This window comes from Gambusia affinis, linkage group LG19 (assembly GCF_019740435.1).
Source record: "Gambusia affinis linkage group LG19, SWU_Gaff_1.0, whole genome shotgun sequence".
Lineage (NCBI taxonomy): Eukaryota > Metazoa > Chordata > Actinopteri > Cyprinodontiformes > Poeciliidae > Gambusia > Gambusia affinis.
In genome coordinates this window covers 1,107,300-1,128,404 of record NC_057886.1, presented here as the reverse complement: position 1 = coordinate 1,128,404, position 21,105 = coordinate 1,107,300, and the positions used below count along the sequence as shown (strand labels likewise).

The window sequence follows — 21,105 nt, the reverse complement described above, 5'->3', positions numbered from 1 at the left end:
AAGCGGAAATAAGGTGGACTATGTTATTTCTGTTACATCTGTTGGATCAGGCAAAGGAAAGAAAGATAAAGACAGTGAAAAGTATAATCTGACACACCGTTGCCGGAGTTGTTGCTGGGTGAACAGTTTTTCTGCTTGGTTGTTTGTCGAGACTCCTTCATCCAGGGAAAGATCTGCTTGGTTAGCGTTGGGTTGGGCGGCAGTGAAGAGGAGCTGGATGATGCAGACGAAGATGTGGAGGAGGAAGAGTTTGATGACTTATTAGGGCCTGATTTAGAGACTGTAGAAGACCCAGCACTGCCCCCCGGCTGCTGAGTGGTGACATTACCATTGCTGGATTTGGGGGGCAGTGGAGGGGACACCTGGGAGGCTGGGTGGTGCTCAGGCGGCAAACTGGGCCGCATGCAGCTGCCATTCAGCTCCTTGGTCTTGGCTAGCTGCTGCTGCTGGTGGCCACTATTATTGCCTAGTGACTGCAAAGAGCAGGCGGAGCGTTGGTACGAATCCACATCCAGATGGGTTGGGGACTGGAAGGGAGGTTGGTGGTGGGACACTGGGACCGGGGCATCGTAGCCCCCAAAGCCATTGGCAGCTGCTGCTGCTCCTTGCACCTGGTAGGTAGAGTAGCCACCAAAAAGCGTTGGGGAGTTGTCGTAGTATGTTGTCTTCTGCATTTCTGAGAGAGATGGCAGCGTCTTCTTTTGCTCCGGTCCTTAATGAAAACCACTGCCGGAAGACCATTTGGTACCGGGGGTCACGTGACGGTGTCTCTCCAACGGTCCCCTGCAACCTGACCTGAAAGGTTAGCAAAGACAGAATAAAGAAATGACAGAGTTAAATCCATCTTCCTCCAATAAAAGGCAGCATGACATGAATAGAAACCACTGCTTTTCTCTCCTCATCACCTGACCCTCCCCCACCCTTTCTGAGCCCAGTTCACAGCCAGCAGATGCTCTCGAGGAGGGGGCACGAAGAGGGCAAACTGTGTGTACCCTCTCTCTGTACACACACACACACACACACCAACACACGCACTCCCCCACACATGCTAATGTTTACTTTGAACAGAAATTTTACTCACTGGAGTCATTAGAATTTCAGCTTTAACTTATTATTCACAAATTGTAATGTGGTTTTCTGGCATGGGTACAGAAAAAAAGTTGTTACCATTTATATATTTCATTACTCATTTTCCTATTTTATCATTTAGTTATGTAATTCAAACACATTGGTGATGGGTCCAAATTTAAAAATCAAATCCAAATCCTCACTGGAATGTGTGAAAATTATTATTTCTGTCTACATTATTTCTATTAAAAACAACAGCACACTGAATCCTGAAAGTTTCATTTAATGTAGCTGGTGTAGCCCTGTGTGTACATTATGTCTTATGACTGATGAAGGCAGCCTACTTCTGTCAGCCCCGCTGCCCCAGCCTGCCTGTGTTGGCCTTCCATGTGTGATTTACTGAATTCTGCCCGCGATTCAACTCATCGTCACTCGCCGCGGTTGTTTCTGCACAAGCCAACGTGGCCGACCAATAACAAACAAGATTTTTTTCGTCGATTATAGTTTTTTTTTATTTTTTATTTTTATAACAGAGCAGGGGAAATGCGTAGGGTAAATGACACCTTTAATATTCACATATTATTTATTTTTTATGATTTTTATAATTGTATTTTATTTTCTTGTGTAGATAGTGAAAATACGGAACGGTACGCAATTTTAAAATTGCATACATGTTAATCCACGGCCGGAAATGTTTTCGTTTTTTCGTTTTTTTTTGGGTGTGTGTGGGGGTGGATAGATAGATAGATAGATAGATAGATAGATAGATAGATAGATAGATAGATAGATAGATAGATAGATAGATAGATAGATAGATAGATAGATAGATAGATAGATAGATAGATAGATAGATAGATAGATAGATAGATAGATAGATAGATAGATAGATAGATAGATAGATAGATAGATAGATAGATAGATAGATAGATAGATAGATAGATAGATAGATAGATAGATAGATAGATAGATAGATAGATAGATGTGTTTGAGGTGAAACAGCAGCAGGATAATCTCTATGTTCTCATGGATGAAAAGGCCGCAATATACAGAAGTTGCTCGTCAAGCTGGACAGAGCAGCTGGTGTTCATTACTTCCCATGAGATGAAACGTCTTCAGGGGAAACGTCAAAGCAAAGAGGCACCATCTCAGTCAGGGTATTTCCGTAATTTTCCTTTTTTGTCTCTAATATTTCATATTTTTTAAGTGATTTAATCATATAATAATAATAATAATAATAATAATAATAATAATAATAATAATAATAATAATAATAATAATAATAATAATAATAATAATAATAATAACTATTATTATACGTATGTACTGTAACATTATTACACAGTATAATGTTACAGTAAATTTATATATATATATATATATATATATATATATATATATATATATATATATATATATATATATATATATATATATATATATATAGGTCTATATATATATATATATATATATATTGCACTATTTATTTATCGACGAAAAGTTCAAACCCTGAGAATTGTCGGTATGATTATGCATTTGAGAAATTATCTCCTCATAATTCCACATCGTGCAAAATGTCTCAAAAATCAAACCGGAGAAAGCCTGACTAAATCTAACATCGGTACGCTTTTGTAAACCTATCAGCTGTCGTATCTAAAACAACTACTATAATTCATGTTTTAATATTTTCTTGAAATTAGGTTCATCTTTGTTTTCTTTCTATTCCAGCCGTCCTCCAGTTCTCAGTACGTCACACATGTCAGCCATTTATCTTTCAAGCAGACAAGCTGGAATCCTAATTATTTACTCTGAGGAATAGTCCCTAGGAGAGAGAGAGGGGAAGAGAGGCAGAGAGAGGCCATGGCAAACAGTGTGGGAGGAATATGTTATTAAATCATAACGGTGTTTCGCCATTAAACGCGACACGTAATGCCTCTGCCCTTGGCATGTAGGACTACAGCTTAATACAATCACTAACTTTGCCAGACGTCTCCCTGAATAATCGACCTACAGGCTCCTGACACAGCCTCCGAAACAACTGAAGAAAGAGAGGGAGTCAGAGAGAGGTGGAAGTCGGCCTTGGTGTCCAGTGTCTGTGTTTTATCCCGGGATATAAAATTACAAATGGCGCCTGCCACGAAGAGCCATGCAGGGTGGGAGACAGAAAGAGAATCCATTAACTTGGACAGTCCACGAAGCTTTTTCTTTTCTCCATTAACAGAGACACAGAGGGACAGAGGGAGAACAGGAACACGAAACAACTGGCCTCACAAGAGTCATTATTGTTCAGAATTTAGATATATCCACAATTGACTAAAGTGATATTGTTGGTAAAAATATAATTAAACAACATAGGCCTATTTGCATGGTGATGATCACATTAACGCTGACGGACAAGCATGAAGTGATAACAGAAAAATGGTCGGCATTGTTTTGCATAAATATATATGGGTTAGCTCCAGAAAAAAAAGAGAAGCAGAAGCAGGGAAAAGGCAGAAGAGAGGAGGACAGAGATGGACGACCGAGTGAAGAAGGGGATTGCTAGGTCCAGCAGCTAAAAGCATCGTGAACTCTTCTTGAACCAGGATTCAAGTCATACGGCCCATAAATCACTGAGCCAGCCACCCGCCGCTCACAAAGCCAACAGCCGGGAAAGATAGCCGCAATTCAACTGCTAGATTTTCAGTTTGGGTTCACTTTATGTATGACGGACTGCCAGTGATGTTTCTTACCTTCCTTAGCACCGGCAGTCCCGGTCCAGTCCGGAACGGACACAGCAACGCCGCATCATACGTCCTCACAAAGATTCCATTTGATCAGTATCAATAAGAAATAATCGAATGAACTATATATCCGGCAGCTCTGCTGTCCTCATGCCTGTCTCCTCTCCCCAGCCCGCGGCTTCTCCGGTGCGGGCTGCAAACTAGCGCAGCCTCTCGCCACAACAACACAGTCTCTCCTGGAGCAGCGGCAGCGCCAGCGGCACAACGCGTCAGGCGGATCGGGCACCCCGAGCGGCTGACAGGTGGGAGCGCCAACGGGCTTCGAGTCGACAACGGGCGGTGAAGAGGATTTATAAACACTCGCAATTTGCAGGCTATATTCGGGTTAGCTAGCCCATGAGCTGGTCGAGCTTACCGGGAGCCTGCTGCTGCCTGCTCGCGCCCCCCCGCCCCCTCCACCGCCACCCTCCGCCCCGGCACCAGCGCTGCCTTCACCGCTTCGAGCTGATAACAATGGCCTCAAATTTCTCTCTTCTTAGCCTCTGTACAAGCAACCAGCCAGCGAACCAGACAGTCAGCCAGTCAGTCAGCAATACAACCTCTGAGAAACAAATTGTTACCCCATGGCATTTTGAGTGTTTATCCGCCTTCTTTCTATTTTGTTCCACTCGTTTATCTCTTTGATCTTGAAGTCTCTCCTTCTTTAAACGTCCTTTTCTGGGCTTTATGGCTTCGGTCTCCGGTAGGCAGCCGGGATGTCTGGTGCACACGGCTAAGAGCATGAGCCAACACAGCCTTCAAACAGAGCTGTTGCTCCTGGCTCTTCATGCATTCTGATGTTTTATTTTTGTTCTAACAAAAAGCGCGAATAGGCACCAACAACACTCAGGACACAGAAACAAAATAAAGGGATTTGGAGTCATGAGCGCAACGACTCCCTCATCAAACGTCATTCACAAATTATGCTAATGAGCTTCATGGAAAGAATCCTCGCAGTTAGTTGCTGGCTCTCCAACCACTTCCTTGCTCGGAAGTTATGGTGTCAACTTTCGTGTTGACACCATAACTTCTGATCACGTTTTACAATTCACACACGTTACAGCAGACAGTTACACAGCTGTGACTCTGGGACACGACTCGGAAATTATTCGTTTTACTAGCATCTTTTAACAGCTGGTTTAAAACGAACTTTCCCCTGCCGCCACTCAGTCTTGTTTCAAACTGTTTCCCGTGGGTCACCACCTAGGATTCCCCGAGAACAATAACATAATAATAATATGGTTTCATTCATTTTGATTACTGCAGTAGGCCCTACTAGAACCCCACTAGAACCCTACTACCAGAATGTCTTATATCGCTTTGTGAGATTAGATTCAGTGCGCAATGACCTGGAAATATGTGGCACATGGTGGTCTACTTTGTAACTTTTTAGTGTTATGATGATGAGTCGCAAAGTTGTACTGAAAATACAAATAGTGCTGCCGTACAGTAACTAATACATTAGCAATACAAGTAGAATGAGAAAAGTAAAGTTAACACAATAATTGTGAAAAGTAAAGTAAAGCAATTCAAATTGTTCTTAAATCATCAAAACATTTATGAATCCTTGGTCATTTATAAACTCCTAAACTATTTTTCACGGCACAACATCCAATTTCTAATCAGATAATCTTCCTTCAAATTCGACTCAACAAACCAACGAACTGAAATTGTTCGTTCGAAGCATATGCTGACAGATAGATGTATTTTAAATATTACCCTGAAATTGTGCTTTTAGAAGATGAAAAAACACACGTCTGTATGGAGGTGAAGACGTTCAAACCGAACGAAAACAATAAAGTATTCTGCAATCTCTTTCTCCCCCCAGCCCAGCAGCAGCTCCATCCCTCTCCCTCAACTTGCCTCCTCTCTATTTGTATTATTCAGGACGCTACCGCTGTCGTTTATAGCTACGTAAGATTTATGAGTTCCCTCGAACCCAGTAGTGTGTGTGCGTGTTTGCTTGTGTGTAAACGGCCCGACTTTAAAACAGATAGCAGCGGCTGCTGGCTGCTTAAATGAGAGGACGGGCTCGGTGTGGGTAGAAGGTAGGAGCCTGGAATGTGTCCGTTTGCAACTTTTCTTTTAAAGCAGCATTTCCATGGACTCAAGGACCAGCTCACTACGACTGGGGGAAGAATCGAGTTATTCATTTACCAAGTCCTTAATAAGCTCCTTTTTTGTTTCAGCATTTGAGTGGTGTGGGAAGACTGCAACATATGGAGAAATTAGCGTATCGGATTACAAGTTGACTCCATTGACTTGTAAAATCACGTCAGTATTCGCATACGATGGCCGTGATTTTTTAATTAATTTATTTTTTTGGTTTTCTGTCGATGGCAGACGTGTGTCAACGGGTTGTGTTTAGGATTGAGTCCTGGATCTTTGCCTCCAGAACTGTGAGTCAGTTCCTTGTGGAAATCCACATTTTTCATCCGACTGCATGGGATCCCATTCATGTGGGTCACAGGAAATGACTCTGACTCTTCTGGACATGAACACTCATACTTTTATTGTGACTTTCAGTCTGTTGTTATGCAGCTCTGTGCAGAGTTTCTAAACTAACATTTTTTTTAACTTCTTCTCTTGTTCTATTTTCATTTGATTTTGGAAAGAAAAAGAAAATGAGCTGCGCGTGGAGAACAAGCGTTTTACGCATCGTTACAGTGTGTTCAACATTTATTATAGACATATTTATAACCGTCTGTCACATGAGGAGCTGACTGTTTCCTGCTGCCTGGACCCGCGGTTATCACACTGACCTTCTATTAGCTGGATCATGTCTGCACTATTACAATTCGTTCACATGCTATCAGCTGTGCCCCCGAGGTACCCTTTTTTAATAATAATAATAATAATAATAATAATAATAATAATAATAATAATAATAATAATAATAATAATAATAATAATAATAATAATAATAATAATAATAATAATAATAATAATAATATAAAAACCCATCTTTTTCGAAATAACTCCGTTAATAATATTTGTGGTAACCCTCAGGTCAAAGAAAAAAAAAATAAGTTCTCCTCTTCCCTAATATAAATAGTCGAAAACATCTGCACTCACCGGACGATTCCTTTAATTTTATATTTTAATCGAGAAAATCACTTCCAGAAAGCTTCGAGGAACAAAAGTTGAGGAGACGGAGGAGAAAGCGGTAATAGAAGGGGGAAAGAGAAAAGATGAAGATAAAAAGTCTGTAAAATCCGATCTTCAGCCCTGACCTCATGTAGTCGATCGAATGTTTGGAACAGAAACACCGCAGACAGGTAGGCTACTGACCTTTAAATTACTCCCGGAATAAAAGCAAAGAGCGGCAGAGAGGAGGATGAAGCTTGGCTGGGAGTTATATGAGCTGCTATTGATCCTGGTAATCATTTTACACATCCTATTATATTGAAGGCGCTTCCCTCTCGTTTTAAACCGGCCTAATAGAATATAGCCGAATTTCAAATCCCAAATACAAAAAACGAAAGTACTACCAAGTATACCTCCATTTAGTTAGAAATGAAAAGAAAGAAAGAAAGAAAGAAAGAAAGAAAGAAAGAAAGAAAGAAAGAAAGAAAGAAAGAAAGAAAGAAAGAAAGAAAGAAAGAAAGAAAGAAAGAAAGAAAGAAAGAAAGAAAGAGAAGAAATATAATGAAAACCTTAAGATTCATGACATAATATATCTCTTTTGCTCTTTTTACTGAGAGCACAAACTGCTTGGAAAAGCAACAGTGCAAATATTAAGCAACTGTTTCTTCTCTACAGCCCATAAATAACTGCAGCTTCAGTCATAGACAAGACCGACAGAACTTAGTGTTGTATTAGCTGTTGCAGGTAAATCCTGTATGTTTCATAAGCACTCTGATCACACCCACATCCACCCACACACACACACACACACGCACACACACCCACACACACACACACACACACACACACACACAAACAAATAAAAACATCCATAACCACATGGAAGAACTCCATATAGCTCATGTTATTATTAATTATTTTTGTTTTTGTTTCTACTCCTGTTAACTTTTACCAAACACATAAATCAAAAGCAAAAAATCCCCCAACCTCTGTACCAGTCTACTCCAGCAACACTACCAGCTCTGCCGCCTCTGTTGCATTCAAATAGTTTCCATGCAGGCACTCACACACAGCACTGGCTGAGGTCCATCCCCATCTCAGCACCAGCAGTCGGTGTTCCCCCTCCTCTCAGCCTCTCTGGAGCTACTGAGCAAGAGTGAACTAGTCTAAAGTTGCCCAGTAAATGATGCAGGGACTGACAAGCTTAGCCAGCTAGCTTGCAGGCTGAGACAATGAGGCCTCCTCCAGGGCCCCCCAGAACTGCTGAGGAGTGAAAATTTGAGCTCAAGAAGAGGCTCCTGGGGAGAGTGTGTGAGATGTTCAGACAGGCTGTAGCAACGTGCATTTCCCAGGTCAAAGGAGCTAAAGGTTTAACAGGGAAATTCTGCAGGTGCATCACAACACCAAGGTTTGTTGGTTAAAGGAGAGCACAGTAGGATTAGACTGCAGTGAAATTTATGGGGAATCTCAAACTAAAATGAATTAGTTTTCTGTAGTAACTGTGAGAAACCCATATTTCACCATATTTAGCCCATAACAATGTCTGTTTAGCTGCTGGCTTTACTGATCACGGGACCCTGCTGAAGTGACAACTTAAATACTAAACCAGTGTTTATGCATTATGTCACAGCTTCAAACTATTAAAAACAAAAAAAAAACAACATTTTCAATCATTATGTCTTTTGCAACTGAGACCATATTAGACTCTGCTCTTTTGTCTTCTGTATCTTCTGTCAGTTTCATTAGGGAGGTGGACACGATTTCCTCCCTTAAGCAAATTATATTCCAATTACATCAGTCCAAATGTCTCATCAAAACTATATAAAACTTATCCTCAAGCAATGTTTCCATGGCGAGGGCTGAATTGTTTTACTATTTAAAGTCTAATGCTTGTTCTAAACTTTCTGTTTTATAGAAACTGAAAACAGTTTTGACTGATAAGTAAATATTTCATAATCTACAGACTCAGCCTGTAACTGAGTCTGTATTTGAATTTGAATAGCTCTTATTTTCACTTTATTCAAATGAACTGTATCCAAATCTGAATTGTGTAGAAGTGGATATGAAGTGGACCTCAGACGTGACGGGATATTTGTCTTGAATTGGTGCAATAGATAAAATTGATTTGAACTGAAAATTGAACCTGTTCATAGTGAAAACATGCTTGGTGTGAACTGATTTTATATACAAAAAATAAAATGAACTAAACTACAGTCAGTGACTCACACCATTAGTGTCATGTAGCAAACATGTTACTCAACATAGAAAGTTATCATTCCCATGCTGAAGTATTTATTTAGCAACCAGCTAATTGATGAAGAGCACCTTGAGTAAATCTAATGAGCAAATGCATTTTCAGAAAAGTAAAAAGACAAATCTGAATAAAAACAGTTCTTACAATTTTCTTCATTTTTGTTGTTACTGTTTATTCAGTAATAGAAAGGAAAATACTTTATATGTCTTGACTGACTGAGTTGATGGAGTAAAATAGGAAAGAATGTTGACATCCTCTAATCATCTGCTTCTGATCAATTTTTGTACGTGATATTTTGAAAATAACATGTTGCCGTTTTAAAGTAGACCTCTGTGTTTCCCTTGAAGTTAGATTTGTGATGAAATGCAAGTGCGAAGTACTTTATTGTTGTCTGTCTGTCCTCTTCATAATGCTCACTCTGTTCTTGTGAAGCTGATGAAAGCATGTTTTATGGACACCAACACAACATAACTCTCTGTGCAGAAGTCATGGGATAGTAGCAAATAGTTGTTAAATTTCTTCATAGTCTTTGTGTGGCACAAAGCAGGTAATCGTCCTGACTGTGGGCACAGAGAGACTATAAAGCTAACACACAAACTGGGCTTTATAAGTTTCCCAGGATGATCTATTTTATTTCTGACACCATATTTAAAGTTGCTTTTGCTGAAGAATTGGGAGAATTGACTCATCTGACTATTAAACATGTGCTCTGCTATCTGCTGTCCATCTGAGATAAGTGCAGATTCCTCAGCAGCTTTTCAGTGATTTTCTTCATATAGTTTTCACTTGACAGTTCATCTTTAAAATGCATATTCTTCCACAATCACGCTGAGTTCATATTCTGTCATCTTGTATTTTTGTTACTTGGCATGTGTAACATATCCATCAATCACCTGCCTTGATGGATGCAGTTACATCTTCATTGTAGTTTAAATATGACCAAACTAGGTAATAAATTATTTTATTTATCCTTTGCACGCTAAATATGAATTCCGTCTCCATCTTTTTTTTTTTTTTTTTTAAGTGAAACTTTTAGGGAAGCCCTTTTCTGCTACCCTTATTGTTCACCATGTATATGTTTATCTGATTTGCAAATAAATAATCCCTCTTGTAGAAGAGTTTTTCTGGAAAGTTTACAAACTTCCTGTGTAAAAATGTGCAAAATCTGATATTACAGCACAGTTCAGTGAAGGTGGACCTGATCTTTGAAGCTATCACTCACCAGGAGACATAGTAAAACTCCTACATTTTACAAACACTTCAAACAGCTTGATTTGTGTTGTTTAAAGTGGAATGAAGTCTGTTTGTTATGCAGCCTCATCATCATCATCAACACCACAGTTGCACCAAATGGACAAGCTTCGACATGCTGAACACTGCAATGTGTTTTCTGCCCCCAACCAGTTTCAGGTGGATGACATTTCAACATCAGCTCTACTTTTCAATGGCAGGATCTGCCCTGGAATCAAATTCATCTACATTCACTCCTTCTTCTGTTTTCAGACAATTTTAAAACTTCTAGAACAAAAACACAACATAATTTTAGAAGTCAATAAAATAGGGAGAGGGGGTTTTGTATTTACATTACGCCAAAATGACTCATCTTCTGTTTTATTGTGGCCATCAGTTGTCACGGAACTACATTTTTTGTGGGCAAAAATGTACTTTGAAATATTTTTTTAGCTAAAGTTGTCTGCTGATTTTTTTTTTTTTTTGCTGTATTTAAACTTTTAAAATGTTTTGAAAAACGCATTTATTTGGTTGTGAGAAATGTAATGAATATCTGTGATGGACTGCTGACCTGTCAGGGTGACCCCACCTGTCGCCTGGTAACCGCTGGAGATGGGCACCAGCAGGCCTCACCACCTCACTAGGGGTAAGCGTGTTTGATAATGGATGAATGGATGAATGGATGGATGGGTGGGTGGATGGATGGGTGGATGGATGGATGGATGGATGGATGGATGGATGGGTGGATGGATGGATGGATATGTTACACATGCCAATAATTTATTCACATCAAAATAAACACAACCCATTTAAAAAAAACAGATGCTTTTGCTTTATTTCTTTGTCATACATCTGACAAAAACGTTTTCCTTTTCAAATTTTCTGTTTGTTCATAGTTTACAAGCCACTCTGCTCTTTAAAGCCTCGTTCTCCAAGAAGTATCTGAGCCATTTTGCTTCATTATCTTACATCTTATTTTTGATTATCCACCCATGTGGAACTCTTCTGTGTTCCTAGTTCCCTCTGGTCACTGAGAGTTTGGCCTTAGGTAGAAACAGTCCTGAACCAAAAACTCATGCCGTCAGCATGACAGAGAGTTAATCTTTATAAGAGATGCTAATCTTTAACCACAATCTCAAAGGAAGCTGGACATCATCAGAGGGGGAAGGGGGTTTTTCCAGGGGTCAAATTGCACTTTTTGCTCCGGGGCCAAAAAAGTGCCAAGCCAAACAATTCTGTTAAACAGAATCGACAGCGATAAATGTGACCGCTTGCTCATGCATGAGCGAAGAGTTCTTATTATTTTCCAATTTTCTAATATTACTGTAAAAAAATTAATTAGCAGAATATTTGAAAGGATATTTTGCTAACTTTGGTCATCCAGTTAAATAGTCTAATCTTATAAGGGAAGAATGAAGTGACAGAGTGAGTTCTGATCCTAACTGTGACTCCTGATCCTGTTAACAATAATAGTTTCACTGTGTTGAACACATCCAGTTGTCTCTAAAACTTTGATATCTTTCAAGCATAATAGTTTTTAAAATTGATGAATGTATTCATTGACTGACTAATTGACTGTTTTGGACATGTGGCTTTTTAGAAGCATTAGGCTACTGGAAATAATGTTTTGCCTTATTGTATCATTTCACTTGCAGAACAGAGCTAAGTGACCTAAACCTGGGTTTTCTTGGCTTGTTATTGAAGAGCCTGGATCCTGTCAGTTTCTCCTCTTTGAAGCTTCTGAAACATAATCAGGGTTCTTGTCCCAGAATCAAACCGGTCGGCAGAAAACAGAAGCTGTATGGATCCCAGGCAGACCTGTCAGCCGTCACACAGCTCAACACCATCAGGCCTCCTTGTCTCAATTTTACTCTGGTTATGTTTTGCCCATAGATAGTCAGTGATGTATGAAAAATCCATTAAATCACAAAATTCAAGGAGTTGCTGTGGCTTTTTTAAACTTTTAAAATCTCTATGTGACAGCGAGCAGAACCCACCAAGGTCAAGCAGGTTGGTAGATCAGACGTCCAAAAGCTAGTTAAGATGATGGAAGCCATAATTAGCAATCGTTCGTAGCTATTCTTTGTTTTTGACCAGTTTGATCAGAAATAATTAGAGTCAAAGCTAACTATAGTAGTAAAGGGTATAGGCTTTATTTATTGTCTAGTCCTCCCTGAAAGTCAACTAAAACTTTGAAAGAAAGCGTAATCCTTCTCTTTAAATATTTTTTTTAACCTCTAGAAAAGCATGTTCTGCAGATCGTATTAGCTAAATAAATCAAATAGCCTAATAAATCACTGATTGACAAAATGTTTTCCATACTGTTTAACATTTCAACATTTACAATTTCAGACAAAAATTCTCTTCTTTTTCAAATTGCTATCCCTGTCATTTGCTTCAATTACAAACATCAGCCACTTCTAACTGGTATGAAGAGAGTGTATCTCTTCATACCAGAGTCTATCGACAATTGAAAAGTTCAAAAGCATCATAACTGGTTTTCTATATGATATTTGTATTTGTAGAAGATGCACAATTACTGCTTGAGGGTGTCTAACTTCAACCTACAGCTACTTATTTCAATAATAATAAATAAATTCAACATTGAAATTTCAGCTTTAACAGAACATTATGAACTAATCATAACCTGGCAGTGAGTTGGTTGAACAATATGAACAAGCAGGGGATTGATGAGTCTGACCACAACAAGCTGTTACTGAATAACCGGAAAGTATTTCACAAAAATCTTATCTTGCATGGGTTTATATTTATCTATTAGTACTTTGATATACAATTTGCTCATCTTAGGTCATATTCACTGGGAATTTAGTGGAGTTTTTTTTTCTTGAATTTGTTGTTTGTTGGGGCCAGGAAAGGACATGACAACATGTGAGTAAGAAAAGCAGGAAAGAATGAGGGGGGAGGAAGGCTTGTTGAGTGAGCAATCCATTCACACCATCATAAATCACAACTGGCCAAACATGCATCTTCTTTCATTGCTTTGAGCCATCAGGTCTCTATCCTTTTCATCTCAGTCACTCTCTTTCAGGAGCTCCCACACATACCACAGCACCTCCCTGTCCAAAGCTTTCTTCTGCTGCAGGTAACCTTTTAAAATGAGGAAGGAAGCAAAAGGAGCACTTTTTGACTCCCTGTCTGTTAGTCTTCCCATTCTGAGGCACATGTGCTCTCGCGCACCCACCCACCTATACACACACACACACACACACACACACACACACAAACACCCCCCCCCCACACACACACACACACACACACACGCACGCATACATACGCACACACACACATTTTTCCGTCCTGGTCTGCAAGCAAGTGCAGCCCGTGAATATCTCGAAGAGGGAGAAACACTATTTACGTTTACACAACAGATAATCCATGATGTGTCGGGCTGTGGAGCGTGGGATGAGGACGTAGGACGGGAAACAGAGGAAGAAAAGACCCAGCAGATCTTACCTGCTTTATGTCTGTTTGTCTGCTACCGGATCTCCTGCTGATGGCTTAGCCCTCTGGAAAACAGCCGCTCACCGGTGGACAACATCCACTCCAGCTACGATGAACAATCAATCTTTTTTTTTTCTTACTTGGACGTAGCATATATTTTTTTCAAAACCGCTGGTGCGTATTTACTTTGCTTTTTGCTCGCTGCTTATAACAGTCAGACAATTAGCAGTTAAACCTGATTTCCAGCCGTACCATCGTCCGTTACAGACACTAACTCACCTCTCTCTCTCTCTCTCTCTTTCTCAAGTCTCAAGAAGTTATTTTTTTGCCTGCAGTGTTTGGGAGGAGACATTAATTTGCAAGGCTCCCAATAAATTTGCACCATCGGAGTCTACCAGCGGCACACAAGCTCATGAGAACTGTTCAATATGTGGCTCTTTGTACTTCCTTACCTACGAAAAAAAAGAAAGAAAGAAAAATACAGACACATGGCGCGCGCTCTCCCCACCCCCACTTATCAGTCTGCTGCAGAATGCTCCACACATTCGGCTCGGTGCCTGACCAGAACATCGACCAGTGATGAACCCTTTCCTTTTCTTTGATTACAGTATTATCGGTCCAATGGCAAAGGTTCGGGGTGCAGAGAGACCCTAGAAGGACCCACACTAAGTGACAGCGAGTGATATTGGAGAGTGACGCAAGAGGAGCCTCCGGTGATCAGTGATCAGTCTGTATTGTTTCCCAGATGAGTGAGGCGCAATCGCGCGACCCTTTCAGATCCTGTTCCCCTGTCTTCTGTCCAGCTATCTGAAGAATCCACAAAACATGTTTGTTGCTCCCCTGCTAACGCAAATGACTGCCGTCGATCCGTTTTATGAACCGAGACACTGTGGATCCCTCAGTTTGATGCGTCACTGTTTCCATCGCGAGTATTTTAAGATTTTTATTTTTCCCGTCATGGTGGATTGTTACCTCTTCGTTTTTCCCGTTGTGTGATTCGCTACTGGAGGCTCGGCTGCGTGAAGTGATCCTGACCCGAGTGGATGACTCCCAGAGCACGCGCGAGATAAGGAAGATTCTGGAGGGTTGGTGGAGGTGCTCCTCTAGTCTGGACGGTTCACGGGAAGCCTCGTGTCCACCTGCACAAAGACCCAGCTATATGGGTGCAAACTGAGGGCGATCAGAGGAACAGACGGTTAAGACGAGACCCAAGAGGGAAAACACCATGCTCCTTTTAAGGCAGAAGTTTCTTTCAATGGGTTCAGCTTTTCTACTTCCTGTAAACATGTCTACCAGGCGGATTGGATACCGAAAATGTACAGTTAAAAACGTAAATTGCATTAAATGTGTAAAAGAGTTTTAGTTTAAATTTTATTACAATTTTCATTTGTTATTTATTTATTTTTTTTTTTTACTTTTTCATTTTGTTTAAATAAAAGGTTATCTCTATGTGGGTTTGCTTTGCGCCGACGGTGTCAAGCTGCTGATAATGACAAATATTTGTAGATCAACTCGATCTTTACGACGCGCACTTGGCTTTGAATCCCCAATGCGTCCCTTTGCTTGTGTTAATATCTGCCCACGCGTACTGGCAGGCCTTCTGCCATGCAGTCTGACACGCGCGCGCAGCGACACACACACCTACACAGAAAATCTAGAGAGGATGGCAGAATAGGAGAAAACGAAAGGACAAAAGAGGTTGTGTAAAGGAAAGCGAATCCGTCCATTTTAGTAGGATAAAGCTTGGTAAAGGAAAGAAAGAAAAACAGAGAATTCAGTCCTGGCTTGGAAACATTTCCGGCTCAAATGATTCCAGTTCGTGCTTCCCAGGCTTTCTCAGACTGGGACCGATAAAAGGGCTTTTCTGTATGGCTCTTCATTCAGGCCCGACGCTTCGGTTTTACGAGCTGTGAGTCAGCGGCGCCGCTAAGAAGATTATAAATTACCAGAGAAGCTTCACATTGATTTATTTCGAACGGGAGAGTCTTCTCCGCGCGAAGAAGAATTAGGGGAGGAAGACGAGTGGCGCGTGGAGCAAAGGACAGGATATCGGCAACATCGTAAGATATAATAATAATAATAATAATAATAATAATAATAATAATAATAATAATAATAATAATAATAATAATAATAATAATAATAATAATAATAATAAGTGTTACACTTTAATACAAATTAAAAATAATTACAAAGGCATGTTAGACCATGATAGCTCGTGCTCCATCTTAAATATCCGTTTTTGAAATTCAGAGGGCTGCAGATTTAGAACCGAAGCGCAGTGTGATTTTATGTTTTAAGACTTTCAATAATTTCTATTAATTTTATTGTTTTATATTGTTGTTGTTGATTTTACTACTCAGTTAAACTAGTATCGTCTGCTGCAGAAGGCTTGACAGACATTGAGTACCGTTCCGATTACTTTTGTGTTTTAGATTCGTTTTGTATTTTTGTTGTTTTGCGAATGAAATCCCTCCTACTTTATAAGTATTTTTATTTTTTGAGTTGGCCATAGTATGCAGACAGGCGCAGTCGGAAACCTTAACGTCCCACAAACTGTCAAACAATTTTTGCACAAACCTTTCGACGCGTTTAATTGTCCGATGCAAACCTGCTTTGTTCGTCGGCAATTATTACAAAATCTTGACATTTACTCTATCCTTTTGTGTAAATATTGGTTATTTACCTGGACATCATTTCAATTTTCCAAATACTTACGCGGCATTCTATGTCGGACGTTACTAGTTATGACGTTCATGTTTATGTCAAGTCTTTACCGATTCTGCAAACAAGCAGAGAAACCACCAATATGTGATCCAACATGTGAAGACAGAAGGTGTGGAACAGCGCGCCACGGCGCATTAGCAGCACACGACTCTCCTCAATTTGCCTGAGGAGAATTTGGACGCTGGATATTTTCTCAGAGTCATTTCTCACAGAATGTAACATGAATACAGCGAGGCCTCTCACAACCTGCTCTCACCGATCAGCACTATGTTACGAGCTGCAGAAACACAGTTCCTGCAGCGCAGCCGCTTGCAATTATTCGAGGTTTTTACAGCAACTCTTTGACAAACAACTACCATGTAAGAAAATACTATTTAGAAACTGACACAGGCAATGAGGCAACCCCCCCCCCCCCCCCAAGAAACTAATAAACAAGAAACAACAATAATTGTCTTCGCTGCTCATCTACGTGCTGCAATTTATGAATCAATGGTCACTTTCCGCAATCCCATCCTCAAAACCATCCCGAAGAGCATGCAGATATCAAAATCCACAACAAAGTTCGACTTTTCTTTTTGTTTCCCAATTTTAGTGCTAGATAGCATTGGCCAATATTATTTTTGAGAAGATATGTTTCTTCTAGCAAGCATAAATATTACAACAGTCGTTTCACAGTGAAGGGTAAAAAAGATTTTAATCGAATGTTATGGACCACAGAGTGGGGAATACTACCGTAGAGTAATATGTAGGATTAAAACACCAGCGCCACCTAGTCCTACTCTGTCCACAGAAATGAGCTAAAATATTGTTTCTGACACCACAGTGAAGAGCAGGAACACGAAGCTCTGCCCTCTTTTCTGCTGCTGTCATTATTATGGGATGGATCGATGTGATTTGGCGATACTTCGGTTTACATTGATGCTGTGGGCGAGGAGACAGACAAGGATGTATGCCTCACAAATATGACCATCCATCCATCCATCCATCCATCCATCCATCCATCCATCCATCCATCCATCCATCCATCCATCCATCCATCCATCCATCCATCCATCCATCCATCCATCCATCATAAACATTAAGAGTCAGTTACAGTATACCTACTACTACTACTACTACTACTACTACTACTACTACTACTACTACTACTACTACTGATAATAATAATAATAATAATAATAATAATAATAATAATAATAATAATAATAATAATAATAATAATAATAATAGTAAATAGTCTAATCTTTCTGCCTGTGAATATTTTTTTCTTCCTTAAACACATGTGACCTGCTGTTCAGCATTTATTGCTGCTCTCTTCGCACCAGCTGTTTTTAAACCCAAACATTACACACCGCGGTGAGTTATGGTGAGTAAATTATGTTTACTCCCGCCCCCATCTCACTCTGCTACCAGGCTAAAAATGGAACCTCACACATGTCTTCAATCTCAAAGCAAAAGGGGGAAAAATAATTCTGATTAAAAGCGAAGATGAACGGAACCAGAGATACTGGATGCTGAAACGAATAATGGCTACAAGCTCCGCTGCAGCAAGCATCCAAGGAAAAATACATGGTGAGAAAAAAGAGGAATAAACTATAATAGTAGTTAGATGGGATGGCACGAAGACGAAACAAACGTAATTTAGTAAAATGAAATCAGCAGTGCGAAGAAATTAAGCAAAATATCTGAAAGATCAAAATCACGGTAATTGTTCCGGAAAGGCCAACAAAGCACACATTTCATCAAAAGTCAGGGGCCTTCCTGCGCTCGTGGTGCTGTGACGCAAAGCGCTATTATCAGTAAAGTCAGCCAGGTCCAGATTGATAAGTTTCATCAGTCTAAATACAGAGTTTTTCTTTTGCCAACAGATCCTTTGCGTGAGGTGCGCTAAATTTCAACAAATCTTACTTTCATAGGTCACCACAGTAATTCATGAACAAGAGCTGATTAAGTAAACCGGAGCAAGGCGGAAATAGGAAAGACCGCGAGTATTAATCAGGAGAAGGAAAAAAAGGGGGAAAAAACTGTGTGAATAATGGCGGGGGGTGAAGAGGAACGTCAGTAACACAGGAGAAACTGTGGTGAAACAGAGGTAAGGTAAGAGAGGTGTCGGTGGAAGCAGCGGCACTTCATCCTGTCTTCTTCCGCCTCCGTCTGCTGTATCATCGGTCCATCGGCCGTCATTTTCCCTCAGCATTGGGACACATGATTTATCGGGGCTGGTGCCATAAACAACAGAACTCCTTCACAAAATCACAATGGCAGCCGCGGCCGCACGCTGACACCCTGCCTTACTATAAATCAGGAGAAGTAGCTGGCTGGGAGGAAAAAAAATGAGAGAGAGGAGAGGGAGAGGGAGTGGACAAACTCAAGCGGATAAAGAGATGTAGAGGCAAACAGGAGTTGATGGGAGAAAGATGGAGAAGAACATTCAAGTGCTTCTGAAGATAGAAACAGCCATCGGCTAACATCGCAGTGCTCCTACTTCCCTCCCTCATTGTACGCTGCACGGCTGTATCTCTCCAACCTATAAACAATGGCTGATGATGATGGGTGGGGGGGGCGTGATGTGTAAACAACACGACAGCCACATGCACCATGAGAAAACACGGCGAAAGATGAGGATTTGGGGGCATATTTACCACGGTGTTACAACAGCCTGTGATTCACTGAGTGGGAAGCGGGCGAAGGCGGCGCGGCGTACAGGAGGAAGAAGTGGGCTTTCCCCCCATGCAGTCCCCTTCCTTCCGCAATACTCACGGCGTCCACAGCGACCCGCAAGACACACACCCGTCCAAATTAGTTTTATTGCAGCCTCCTTCTCTCTTTTCTCCTGTTCTCTCTCTCTCTTTTTCACTCTCTCTCTCTCACTCTGTTGGCGTTTCCCGGTGTCTTCTCTTCTCCCGTCTCTCTCTCGCTCCCTCTCTCTCTCTTCTTCCCTTTCTCTCCACTCTCTGCTGATACAAGGGGCTTGTATTTTTTAAAGGACAGTTGACTTTTCCACGTCAGACACACACGCACACTTGGAGCAGAGCGACGTCCTGTTCGTTATATTCCTGACGAATCCATACCGGTTCTGCAACCCCTGCATTAATTATTTAATGAAGCACGTGACGTCTTGGCCGTGGCGGGGGTCTGGGTGGGGGTGCTTGCTGGAGGGGGGCAACCATGAGTCTCTCAGGTTCTGGGACCCACGCGGGCCCGTTTAGCTTGGAACAAATTAAGGAGAAAACAAAAGCAGGACGCTGAGCTGAATCTTTGGTTCCTTATTTTAGGAGTTAGTTCAGTAAAGAGTGAGGTAAAGCAGCACCAGGCCAAGAGAATGACAAAAAACGAAAAAAGGAAATTCTCAGTGTTGTGTTCGTTTGTAAAGAAGAGTGCAGGCATCACCATCCTCACTGTCATCTTTTTCAGGTCGTCGTCTCGTAGCTGAGCAGGAGAATCCAGATCTCGTCCCGTCAGATTCCACATTTACAACAATAAGCTGCTGCGCTTCTCAGCAAGAGTTTGGTTCTTTTTTTTTTAATTCTCGAAAACAAATATTTTTTTACTGCTAAAATGTTCAAGAAAACGAAAAACCTTTCAGAACATAAAATCAAGCAAATCACTTCAAAGAGTATGAATAGGTTCAGCCATCAGGACCTGACAAGAGCTGCAGGAAAAAATAACGGTCTAAATTTCCAAACCAAAAATAACATTACCTTTAATTGTTATTAGGAAATTCGGAATATTCATAATTTGATGTTATAGGCTGAAATAAATCAAACTTCCTTGTCTGAAATAAAATATTCCACAAGATCGAGTTTCCATTAACAAGAATAATTCCTGCTAGAGGTGCGTGTGTTGGGTCGGGCAGGTAGCGGGCAGCTAAAACTCCAAAAAGCAGCAGTTCAGCCGAGGAGAAAGTGAAACAAAGACATATTGTCAGATTAACACAGAGACAGAGAGAGAGAGACACCGAGGAGGCAGGGGGACCCAGAGGCCGTGCGGGGCGCCAACAATAGAACCTTGGATTCCTTCTGGCGCTGAAGCCACCGGGAGCGGAACAATAGAGCGCAAAGAAAAATGTCGGCACTGAGAGGTTCAACATGCTGGTTGTAGAGGAACAAACCGTTCAAGGTCAAAGCAACGGAAAATTCTAAGAAGTGAAAATCTAACAGCGTCATGAGCTTCTGCTTCGGTCATCCTAAGTTTGCCCTGAGTGTGGAGAGCTAAATATGAGCCGCATGAACAATGAAGACTAAAACTGATGAAGGAAAAAAATAGTGTTATTTTAGATTTGATCTTCTGTCTTTCCTAAATATTTTAAAGATCTATCTATCTATCTATCTATCTATCTATCTATCTATCTATCTATCTATCTATCTATCTATCTATCTATCTATCTATCTATCTATCTATCTATCTATCTATCTATCTATCTATCTATCTATCTATCTATCTATCTATCTATCTATCTATCTATCTATCTATCTATCTATCTATCTATCTATCTATCTATCTATCTATCTATCTATC

General features: G+C 40.6%; 1 protein-coding gene across 6 annotated transcripts in view; it reads right to left on the bottom strand.

The window, feature by feature from the left end:
• The window catches only part of hoxb3a (homeobox B3a), a 50,102-nt gene that overhangs the window by 6,061 nt on the left and 22,936 nt on the right, over positions 1–21,105 (bottom strand). For 3 of the 6 annotated variants that reach the window (XM_044099036.1, XM_044099038.1, XM_044099037.1), the window contains exon 4: positions 98–795. In XM_044099036.1, the coding sequence (XP_043954971.1) occupies positions 98–674 (577 nt within the window). In that variant the 5' untranslated portion in view covers positions 675–795. Of the gene's footprint in view, positions 1–97; positions 796–3,797; positions 13,576–13,872; positions 14,475–19,229; positions 19,456–21,105 lie in introns of those variants that run through there. The other 3 variants (XM_044099040.1, XM_044099039.1, XM_044099035.1) reach the window with 3 other exon arrangements.